This window comes from Strongylocentrotus purpuratus, unplaced genomic scaffold, assembly GCF_000002235.5.
Source record: "Strongylocentrotus purpuratus isolate Spur 01 unplaced genomic scaffold, Spur_5.0 spur5_scaffold_3, whole genome shotgun sequence".
Taxonomy (NCBI): Eukaryota; Metazoa; Echinodermata; class Echinoidea; order Camarodonta; family Strongylocentrotidae; genus Strongylocentrotus; species Strongylocentrotus purpuratus.
In genome coordinates, this window is record NW_022145609.1 from 31,440,737 (window position 1) to 31,453,117 (window position 12,381).

Below are 12,381 nucleotides of genomic sequence, written 5' to 3' on the forward strand. Positions count from 1 at the left end.
CGAGGTTTACAGCTAGGATTCTTCCTTTCACAATACAAATTGATATAATAACATTAGACATAATAACACATGAAATAAAACACATCACGCATGTGCTGTAGCCAGGGGCGGCGATTTCTTTGCATGACCGAGGGACGAAATGCGAGGGGAAATCTGTATTTCGTTGGTATCACGATGATACCAACGGAATACATAGTCTTTCCACAATATTTACGTGTACATTTTGAAGGATACTATGCGAGGGAAAGTAGTTATCGAGCGAGAAGATTTTTGCATTTTTATTATTCCAAAATACTGCTCTCTTTCGCCCTCCAGAGCCTAAAAGTGTGTTGCAGTCTTTAGTCAGTATTTGCTATACATATTTTTTGGCACTTTTTCAAATTTTCCGGGGGGAACGATCCCTTGCTGTAGCAGCGATGACGGTTTCACGAAACCGAATCCCTAATAAATGTTGGAGTGTTTTTGTACGACTGAGCCTAACCCAAATAATCTAGACAAAACAATACACTTCACTAAAAATAAATAAATATTCCAATAAACGAAAGATGCTTAACCTATGTTGTAATGTTTGAACGTACACAAATAATCAAACTTATTTTAAGTGAGAAAAATAACTATACATTTTAGTAATGAGAATTTGCAGTGTGTTTACATGTGTTATGTGCTCTAATATCTATAGTTGCTGTTACACTGTATAAACAATTGATACATACGCACGTTTAACTTACATATTTTATCATTTAACCATTATCACACATCATAATAAATTAGAAGATTAAAAGAAATCTAGAGATAGACAAGAAGTAAATTTGTCTATTACTAGAGGTTCTCCTTAAATTTGCGTGTAAAAAGTGACGCAGTTCGAGTGGATCCAGTCATTTAAGGGGCAGCGGCATCATAGCAGGGGGCACCCGATGGGGGCAATGCGGCCCTGCCCCCACACTGTAGCCAAGCCATTGCAGATGAGTATTACTTCATTTGATTAATTTCACTTTGCATATATATATATATACATGAAGAAGTTAAATTTGAAGAAGCCTAGATTGGATTTAAGTCGAATAGGTTACAGCTCCAGGGCGTTCTTCATAGCCGGACTTTAATGTCGACGGGCAACTCTCGGCAAGAAGGCATGTCCTCTCATGTGCGATGTACGTGAAGCATGAGCAGAGACGGTCATTTAGGCACCTGTGGCCGCAAGCGATGACGGTCGAAGCGGTATACGATGAGCGGACGAGGACATCGACGAGTGTTGCACCATTGACCAACATTTTGAAGTAATTGGATCGCTTGTGAGCTATTGTAACGTAACAGAGTAAAGAATCTAATTAGATGTGAAGATAGCCAAAAAGTTCAGATTGAAATGAATCAACGCTACTAATAATTAATACACTATTTGAGTATTGATCTTTGTTTCTGATAAAATTTACTGAAAATGAACCAACTCCAAACCATTTCATTTCAACCGCTGTAATGAAGGCCTACATTAAAGTCAATCTCTTTCATTGCAACACGATACATGGCTAAATTATTCAACAAGTTAATTGAATTGCAGGAGTAGTCTATCAATAGCTATTACCATTACCGTCATCACAATCGATACCATGCTGCGTACATGAACATCCCGCACACATTCAAAGCCGATATACGGCCTCAATTTGGCAGATGCATCACTGCAGGTTTGTATCTGTTTATTTGCTGTTGCTGTGTCATTATTGCCAGTATGTAGGAGTAAAGCCTGTTCACATATCACGCCATGACCCTGAGGCAAAATACGTTCAGTGCGCTTCATATTTCTATATCTTATTTTATATACACACATGTGTGTACGTGAGTGGCCTTTGTTGCACCCAGTTACATTTTTTCATTCTCACTTGCCATTTACTCTCTCGAAGAAAAAAAAATGGGGGGGAAAGGTAAAACAAAACATAACAAAATAAACCCGTCGTAGTTTGCCATGGCTTATGTGAACAGGCCACAAGCTTTTCCTCCTGAAGCCACTTCATCCAAAACTGAAAACAGAGCATAAACGTGATGTTGCAAGAATGTTTACCTTCCACCGGAGCAGAGAAGATTGCAGTTGCCGCCTTCGCCCATTTTGCGCGTGTGGCAGAGATTGGAGACGTAGCCATCGCTTGGGATGTGCCTGTGGTAGATGTTGCTGAAGTGGTATCGGTCGCCGGTAGAGAACTGAATGTAGCAACGTCGGTGCAACCTTGACTTGTTGCGGGGGTGAATGTTGAAGATTCTGTACCTGCTTAAAATCAAATTATTGCATTAATTATAAAGAATCTTTTTGGTTAAATATAAACTACAACACGTACTTGCATACACAACTTGTGTCTTAAAGCATTGTAAGCCTTAACGTATTCTCACTTCAAAATTGCTGGAATGAACTATTTCTAGCGGTGTTCATCTGCTTAATAAATATGACAAAGTCAAAATATATTATATTTTTAAAACACATTGCAGTAAAATAAAATTTTGCTTCAACACGACCGCAAATATTTAGAAAAATTAACTCAAGAGTAATTTCATTTACCCTTTTGTTAAACCTATAGAATTCATGTTCGGATTACATAGTGGGGCATTGTCATGTTCAAACATTTCAAAGGGTGATGCACAAGGCTATTGAAAATGTCAACTCACCTACTTCCTTTTCACAAATGTAGTAATGCTGGTTAGAACTGTCATCGTCGAGCCATCGAAAAGAAGCGGAAGAATTCATCACGAAGCAAGTTCCTCCGTCATCGAATGTCGAGGTGGTTTTACCGAAATTAGCATAGGTCAGGATAGAGTTATCGAGCCAGGTTACAGCACTCAACCCAATCCATATATTTTTGTCCGATGGGCCTTTTAACTTCAAGAAGTCTCCTTCTTCCTGGGATCCGATGTAGACCAGATGCATGCCTCGGCTTTCACAGATTAGCTTGGATGCGTGGTAAGTGGCTTGTTGTGGGGAGAAGTAATAGCAGGACCCGTCGTGTTCGATTTGAGTCAAATCACAGGGTACTAGAATACAAAACGAAAACAAAAACACGAGGGAGAGAGAGAGAGACTACATTATGGCGTCACCTGTTCCTGGGAGGCGAAATGCGAACTGAATAACTGTAACCCTTGGGTCTCTCCGCCCGGTATATATGATTGGGGTGTGCAGTATCCGCGGGACAGTGTTTTTCACTTTTATATATTCACAACATCAGTCATGGAGCGTAGCGACACTGTTAGAGCGTTCCAAAGTTTTGGTCCACCACATGCAAGTGCCCTGTCACCATAGGTTTTTGTGGCTCCATGGTTGAGGGTGAGAAGGTGTAGAGAAGATGACCGCAAACGCCTGGTGGGATGCACGGTGTGAAAAAATCTGAGATGTACTCTGGACACATGCCACGGACAGCTTTGAAAACGATTAAAGCTTATAGTATTAAAAAACACGGCCCTAATTCAACCAGTCTACCTTTCATTCTTGAGTTACTAAAGTCACAAAAATATCAAATTGACAAGGAGTATGAATTATTTAGTTGTTAACTGTATATATATATATATATATATATATACTCTTTGTAAATCAAATTTCATTACTCACCGCCTTCTTTTTCACAAATGTAATACTCTATGTCGTTTGAGGTGTCGGCTGTACGATCAAACCAGTGAACTTGTTTCCATGTTACCATTATAAAACAAGTTCCCCCGAGATTGAAATCATCCGGATATCCTTTGAAACTGTTAAAGATCATCTGTGAGCCGTCTTGCCAGGTGATACTGTCTAATCCTATCCAGTAATCTGTGTTAACGTCAGGAAGATTGGTCACCAAGAAATCTTGCTCTCCTCCGGATCCTATCGAGACCAGATGCGTTCCATAAGTCTCGCAAAATGATTTCGCCGTCAGGAAGCTGACAGGGGTAGCATAGACGTAATAGCAGGACCCACTGTAAATGTACATGTAGGTATATGGGACCCCATAACAATCTGGAAGAAATGGGGAAATGTATGGTTTAATCTCATGTTGATGATATTATCAAAGAACTATCTTCGGGTCTTCATCAAGCTACACCATTTGTATGTCATGCTGTTTATTATAGAAGAACTGCTACGAATCGTGGATTTGTTTCTATTCCAGGTGAGAGATTGAGAACAAAATGGAATTCATCTGTATTCCTTCTGAATTTGGAGAAGGGTGCGCTCATCGATCGGTCGTAAAAGTGAATTCAACTCTCTGTAAACGCCACTACCCACTATCAAGTATATCCCCGGATGCTCTCACTTTCCCCCATGTGAACCTGTGATCATGCGTCTTTGAGGTTTAATTCATTAACCTCCCCCTTGTGCTTCAAACAATTTTCAATCATAAGAGATGTTTTTTTAAACAAGTAACATGGACTTTTTTTGTATTTCACTTTATTTTGCTCAGGAAAAAACTAATCATATATTCGTGCTTACCTCCTTCCTTTTCACAGATGGCATAGTGAAGGTTTGATCCGTCATCGTCGAGCCACCGAAACGAGGACGACGAGCTCATCACGAAATAAGTTCCTCCATCATCGAATGTCGAGGTTGTTATACCGAAATTAGCATAGGTCAGACTAGAACCATCGAGCCAGGTCACATCACTAAGCCCGATCCACGTACCGATCGCGATATAAGGTGCTTGGATTATCTCCAAAAAATCCTGTTCTTCTTGAGAACCTATGTAGACCAAATGCATTCCTAGGCTCTCACAAAGGGCTTTGGCTGCGTTGTAATTTGAAACAATTCCAGAGAAGTGATAGCAAGACCCCTGGAATTCGACATGACCTGGATTACAGGCTACCAAAAGAAACAATTGAAAGGGGAGAAAGAGGTTATGCTGACATTTGTGGCAGCATTGTTAAAAATGTGGTTTACCGTTTGTGATTTCTGTTATGTTGAATACATAACTCATACAGAATTCACCCATACTCGTTCTGAATGTTCAGGTCAACAAAGACACTGTATCTGCCGGACGATTTGTAGAAAACATGAGCTCAGTTGAAAAGGCAAAGATGTGGAAGTCAAGGTAGTCGTCTCACCCGACTGCATTTGGTCAGTTATATGTGCAAAAAATAAAGTATGCGATTCAGTGAATATGATTTCCGGCAGATTTGCTTTAAACTGCTAATCTGATATACTTCATGATACAATACAGAATTCAGTCAAGTCGTTTTCTTTTTTCTTCTGGGAATGCAATTCCAATAGATGAAACCCAGGGTGATGTTAACGCAGGGAAAGATGTACTATTTCAATGAATTGTTCTTTATGTGTGGGTTGTGTAAGTGTGTTGGTGCGTGGGTGTGTGCGTGTGTGTGTTTGTGTGTGTACCAGTGTCTCACTGTAGGCCTACATCTGTCTCTTTTTCTCCATAATGACAATAGGCATACTCCTCCTCTGTGTCATTCTGGTATATGCCATTTCATAATATCATATTTCATTCTTTCATGTCAGAGGCATTTTACCTCTCAAAATCTGTGCTTCCGATTCATTTTACCTTCGATAATTTACCTGATGTGATGTGTTACCCTCAAGACTGGTATTATCCCCTCGGTGATTATTTCCTCTGTAATCGTGTAAAAGTATTTTCTAACTTTTATCTTTTCACCATTCCTCAGCAGATTGTACAACGGCACCTGTTAAAAATTGGCCTACTTAGGACCATCTCATTAGACCATGCAACAGCCCAATAACTTAACAGCCATCGTGACCGAAAGCCAGTCAGACCGACGTCTTGGATTTTCAATAACTCAAAAAAAAAGTTGTTTAAATGAAATCTTACTCCAGACAATGTCACACACTTTAACGTACATAGTGCAACTTCTGTTCTATTTCAACTGAAGTTTTTTTTTTTTCATTTGCTAAATAATTATGAGAGTACAGGATTTTAACGCATACTAGTAGGTGTTTGCTGAAATGAATACATCGACGAAAAATGATCCAGGATTTTGTTAGAAGGGAGCGCAAAGTTCAGAAAACTTCTTAACAAGATTTCTTCACATTTTGCAGGTGGATTTTTTAGATCTAACATTCGAAAAGGGGCGTAGAAAAAAAACTCAGCTAGGAGAGGGGCATATGCGTGTTTGTGTACGTGTGTGTGTGGGGGGGGGGGGGGCTTCAGGGAAGCAAGATTAGATTTAAGGGGCCTGGAACAACCAGAATAACCCTCATGTAAGCCAAAGTGACATCCCAATCACAATGTTTGGTACTCACCGCCTTCTTTTTCACAAATACAATTACGCTTGCTGTCGACACTGATGATGTCATCAAGCCAATAGGTTGGAACCGGTATATACATTACGAAATAAGTTCCTCCTTCATCAAAATCATAGAAATATCCTCTGAACCTGTTGTAAGTCAGGTTTGAACCGTCTTGCCAAGTCACACTGTCTAGTCCTATCCAGTATTCTGAGCTATTGTCGGGTAGGTTGGAGACCAAGAAGTCCTGTTCTAGCTGGGATCCTATCGAGACCAGATGCATTCCAAGATCCTCACAAGAGACTTTCGATGTGTAAAAGTCGGACGGGTTTTGAGAGAAATGGTACAAGGACCCATTGAATTCAATCTGATTCACATCACAAGCTGCAAGACAGAAATAGAATCAAACGAGCAGATATTGCTAACCAATTTTGTAAATAAAGTAATATTTGAAAAGTGCATTATTCAAATAATATGCCGATCCGAAAGTGACTGGGATTTTTCCCAAAGAAAATCCGCTGTGGGCCTTTTTAACTTTATATCGCCACTAAAGTCTTACGCATATACAGAGTTCATGATTTTGCGATTTGAGGCTTCCATCTCAATGAAAAACAATCATTGACAATGCATCCATTATTTTGAGAGATGATTAATACAACCTACAGTTTTCTATTTGATTTGTGCATAAGGTTCATAATTCTCAACTTTGGGGCTGGCTTGAGGTTTTAAAAACAGAAGAAGACACGAGTCCCCGCAAACGTACATGCAATGTCCGTGAAATATCGGTTAAAAATATGCAAGACTTGAGAGAAAGAATTCAAAAATCGCGCGATGATATTTCCATGCATTGCGGAATTACTCACGAAATATCAACAACAGATGAAAGACTAAAAGAATATATTCTTTCTTTCAGGAAACCATTAATACATAGGCCAAGATGGGATTTTGTTATAACAAAATGAGGACATATGGAATTAAGGTCAATCTTCTTGTTTCAAATTTAAAAATACACATTTTTCACAAATGTATTATTCATAAAGAGTTACTTTATACCTTCTTGGCATTTTTTGTGATTCGCACTGTATCATAAAATAGTCAAATAGAATTGGAATAGAAAAGAATAGGAAAGAGGAAATTACAAACCTTCCCCGGTAATGAGATATATTTGCGTACTGATCACACATGTAAGAATGTAAAAAGTAAAATCCATCTGTAAGATAAACACAATTATTATTTTAATATTACGACTAACAAAAGATAAACATTTTCATCAACACTTTGTACTTATTTTCCAATTTACAATAGTCATCTAACTACATGAACCTGCTGATCGACGATGAATAATAGCAAAACAAACGAAAATTATGTCGTATCATGTCAAGCTACGAAGTATTAAATTAAGTGATACATAATCGTTTAACATATGCAATAAAGAACAAACTATGATTTGTTGCCTATCAAAGGGACAATCGATCGGGCGAATCGCATTTCACCAACACACGCACACCAACACATACGCACACGCTCACATAGACGAACGCACCCACATCTCCCCACACACACCAACGCCCCACATAATATCTACACACCGCACACACTCAATCCTGCGGATAACGCCAATGAGGAAAATACCCCTTTCTTTCCCACAGATTAATACTATACTTTGGTTATCAGATACCTTAGGTTTTGAAAATCTCTTCTAAAAGATTTTCTAGGTGTTCTCAAAAATATTTTTATGAATAAAACGTACCTCGAGTTTATGAAAACCTCTGGCAAAATCCAGGTTTTACAGAAGTAGACGACTAACAAGAGACCAACGTCTTCCTCCTATGATAGCTATGACGTGCTCTGTCATCTGAAGCAAATCATTATCTTTGAAGTGCCAGAAATCGCTTTCGACAATGGTCGATAAAGTTTCAAATAATTATGAAAAGGCACTTCATGCCCAGACATGTTCCATTGTACGTGCCCCTGCAATGGAGAAAAACTCTATTGCTTTCTAAATGAACGTGCCTCCGATCGCTATAGTTTTCATGATTGATCTGATTTTTGAACAAAGAAGAGGATCAATACAAGAGAAAATGTTAGGTAGCATAAAACAGAATGAATAGAAATAGACATGAGAGCAGAAATGAGGCGTACGTTACTCGTTTATAACTAATGATGAATTTAAAAGCTCATTGCAAAAGGACCGTGTCATTTCATGAGGGGAATTTTGTTGTTGTCAAAAACACTTTGATTTTATTGATCGTTCCTATTAGTTTCATCACACTTTCAATTTCCTTTGATTACATTACACCACTGTTCACTCCCTTCCTTTGCGTGGGTGTGTGTGACTGAAGCCTGCGTTGTGTGAAAACGTGCCCCTTCCCTTGTTCATAGACACAGGTTATGTCAAGTGGAAAACACTCCGTCCCTCGGATAGGACGTTAAATGGAGGCCCCGTGTAGAGAAGAGTCACTACCTTTGCACGTTAAGAACTCACTGCACTATTCGTATAAGAGTAGGGGGAAACCCCGGTGTAAACGTCCACGAAGAGGGTGATACAGAAACTTAACATTTTTTGTTATTTTGTTGCTGCTGTTGGTGTTTATTAGAGAATCAATACAGCAAGCAACGGACCTTAGCAATATTCGCGAAAGGGCCGCCTTTGGCAGGCTTTCGCGCGCTTTGTGTGAGCGATACAAGGTGTTGAAAGGAAGTACTTGAGATTTGACTTGTAGAATGGTGGATTGGAAAAACAAAACAAAAGAAGTTGGTTAATGCTATCCTAAACAGAATTATAATACGTGTAATAATGATATGTGCTTATATAGAGCCTAACACTGTGTTGGAAGTCTCTAAGCGCTCTACAATAATGCATAATTACCCTACATGGCTTTGGCAGAGCAGCTGTCACGCGCTCACGCGTTGTGCGTTTCAAGGAATAAATTACTACCAGGTCTCCATTTACTTTACCTGGGTAGAGTGTGCAGCACAATTTGGATGAATTTCTTGCTGAAGAAAATCAACGCCCTGGAGTGAAATTCGAACTCACGACCTTATGATTGAAAGACGCGAGTCAGAACCACCACACTATGACGCTTCCAGATCGTGTGCACCTAATACATGTACAATAATAAATCCAGTCTTATTTTTAAGTGATTTGATCCCGTCTATACTAGCAAAATTAGCGCATCCCCCCCCCCCCCATAAAAAAGTAGTAAAATAGACATAAATAGTGAGAGAGAGAAAATATCAGATATTTTTTTTGTATTTTCATTGTTTTTTAATTGAAATTTGCCTAAATGAAAAATGATTTAAATGAGCCAATCCTGTTTTACATTTACACATACATGTAAACAGAACAAAAAGTAACTACTAACTACCCCCTGAAGAACTGCTCATATAATTTCGAAACCATTGAAATGTCTCACGATGTCATCTTACCACAATATTGGTAGACTCGTTAGGTACATTTTGTATGAAAATCAGAGATATTCACCACTGTATGGCTGAATGAGCACAGATTAAAGACAAAATGGCCCAATTCAAAAGTCACAAGATATTGTGCGTGCCCGTACATTGTTGTGAAACAGCACATGACTGAATGCATTGATTATGAAACAATGCTTTTTGATTTTCCATCATTTTTAATTTGTAAATGGCACATGTGGTTTAATGCATTATTTGCAATTTGCAATAAAAAAATTAATACTCAGTAAGCTGCAATGATAATATTACTTTTGCGAATTTTTAAATATGAAAATAAAAATGCATTAATGTGTGCTTACTCAATCAAGTATTGATGATAATCTCTTATTGTTACACATTGTTTTCATAACTACCATAGAAATATTTTTGCAAGACGAAATCTTGAAACGATTCTATGTTACAAAGTTATGAGCTATTGTTTAGGAGCGTAGTTACTTTTTGTGACAATCAATCCTCAGTTTTTTTTTCCAAGAGGGCTCTTTTTTAATCTAAAAAAGAGCCCCCTTCAGGTTTCTCATGGGTTTTTATTAATGATGGGGGCTACCTTTTGGGTATTTAATTTGGTTTCTTAATTTTAGCCCGGCCGTATCGTATAGATACAACATTCATAGAATCTTACATTTCAGTTAATGATTTCATCCACTGTTACTCAAAAAAAGGTAATCCTCTTATACTATTAGATATTACGTCGTGTCAAGATATATGTCGCGAGTCACTATTTTTTTAATTTACAATTTTGAGGACTGTTTGAGGACTGTCTCAATAATAATCATGGCATAACTTTGGAAATTATGAATTTTTCGATAGATATTAATTGGTATACGACTATTTGTTTTTGTAATCTTGAAACCATGATTAAATTAAAAAGGAAGAAAAATGGAGAAACCTAAATTGTTTTATGTGCCTTTCATTTTAAACTTTTGTCCTTTTTGTTGAACTGATTCTCATCATTAATCATGGAACTTCATTTTTCACGTACATTCAGCACATGGCAGAAATATAGAACTACTAAATTTGCAATACAGTACGAGACTCTGCTTAATAAAGAAGGTAAGAGGACACTGATCAACCGATGTGTAGAACTCCCCGGGCGGGGGTCGTACCTTAACTTGACGATCTCACGAGGAACAAACCACACTATCAAACAATAAGATTAATATCAACGATTTAGTATAGATGATCAACACAAATATCAAGGGTCGTATAATCATTCGTGGTGTATACAAAACATACACACAATAATCAAATGTCGCGGGAGTGAACTCTCTCAGACGGCATATAATTTACATCAAAATAACAGTGATCATAGTAAACGGAATCGTCTCGAGGGCGTACCCCGGAGGTTTATCTCCGTCACATTCAAAAATGAAGTACGACAATATAATCAATCACCAAAAACAACGAATGTCAATCATCAGAAATCAAGTACAAGAAGGATCGTTAATTAGTTCAGCAAAGCGTTCAAGAATAAGAAATAAGAATCAAACCAAATCACAATGACTAGGTCAGGCAATGACGATGCTGACGTGGCGACGAATGATGATGACGACGAAGACATAAAGACAGCGATGATAACGAAGACAGCGGCGATGACGCGGATACGAAGATGAAGACGACGATGACAGAGACGCTTAGTGAGGAAGACGAAGAAGATGGTCTTTTTGATGGTGATGAGACCATCAATTGATGAATGCGATGATGGTGATGAGACCATCAATTGATGAATGCGATGATGGTGATGCAGATGTCAATAGGGACTTTTAGATTTGCGTGGACTGATACGTGTGACGTCCATTCAAGGCAGTGCATTAAAAGGACGTCGACCGTAGCAATCTACATTGTCTTCGTGCGAATCTAAAAGTCCCTATTGATGCGTGTGGTGTTGACGTTGACGATTATCAGCGAGTCAGCACAGCACAACGGATGACGGTGAGGTGATGACGATGACGATGATCAACATGTCAACACAACACAATGGATGGTGGCGATCGAACGGACAGTAGCAGATAGAAGATAATGAGTCGATGATGACGAATTAAGACGACAATCAACGTGTCATCACACAGCGGGTAATGGCGAGGTGATGACGATGACGATAATCATCGTGTCAACACAATAAACACAACGAAGAGCAGGTCCACCGGGAAAAGTCCGGGGACCAAGTCGTGAGTCCATGTTGGACGAAAAATTGACCGGTACGATAAACAAAAACACAGTAAAGACCTGTTTGTACCGATGAAAATAATCCCTCTGATTTCCACATGGAATTACCGGAAAAATCAAAGCAAAGCGTGATTGGTTGAAACACGCGCAAAAAAATTAATATGCACGATTACGCGCTGTATGTAACAATGACATATCTACATAACAATAGACTATATTAACGAACCAGACAGAACCGGTTGGGACATGTCTGCAAAGCCAGACAGCGGACCACGCAAGGAAAATTAACTCTTTCTAACCGCCATTTTGAAAATAGGAAAGCAATACGTATTAAAAACGAACAAATCAATACATTATACAAATAGTGAATGGTCATGAGTGCAATGGTACAAGATTTTGCACGAGGTGAAAGATAAGAGACGCTATATTCAACGAGGCGCAGCCGAGTTGAATGGTGCGTCTCATCTTTCACCGAATGCAAAATATTGTTCCATTGCACGTATAAAGACCATTCACTATTTGTTTTATACAACATCTCGGACGTT

General features: G+C 38.6%; 1 protein-coding gene across 2 annotated transcripts; it reads right to left on the reverse strand.

Moving 5' to 3' along the window:
* Positions 1-322: 322 nt before the first annotated feature.
* Positions 323-6,576, reverse strand: LOC105443273 (macrophage mannose receptor 1-like). Of its 2 annotated transcripts, none has more exons than XM_030996910.1 (6): positions 6,215-6,576; positions 4,436-4,801; positions 3,581-3,964; positions 2,647-3,009; positions 2,051-2,251; positions 323-1,294 (listed from the first exon to the last, which is right to left on the reverse strand). In XM_030996910.1, exons 1-6 carry the CDS (start codon positions 6,480-6,482, stop codon positions 1,050-1,052), a joined length of 1,827 nt encoding a protein of 608 aa, XP_030852770.1. In that variant the 5' UTR covers positions 6,483-6,576; the 3' UTR covers positions 323-1,049. The 2 variants fall into 2 exon arrangements, with proteins under 2 accessions (XP_030852770.1, XP_030852771.1); XM_030996911.1 differs by having other exon boundaries at positions 1,073-1,294; positions 2,651-3,009.
* Between the last annotated feature and the right edge of the window lie 5,805 nt (positions 6,577-12,381).

Coding starts and splice junctions, on each gene's coding strand:
- LOC105443273 (XM_030996910.1), bottom strand. CDS start 6,482: ATGCATCTGGTCTCGATAGGATCCCAGCTAGAACAGGACTTCTTGGTC. Junction 3,010..3,580: donor CATTTGTGAAAAAGAAGGCG/GTGAGTAATGAA, acceptor TTTGTATTCTAG/TACCCTGTGATTTGACTCAA. Junction 2,252..2,646: donor CATTTGTGAAAAGGAAGTAG/GTGAGTTGACAT, acceptor GATTTTAAGCAG/GTACAGAATCTTCAACATTC.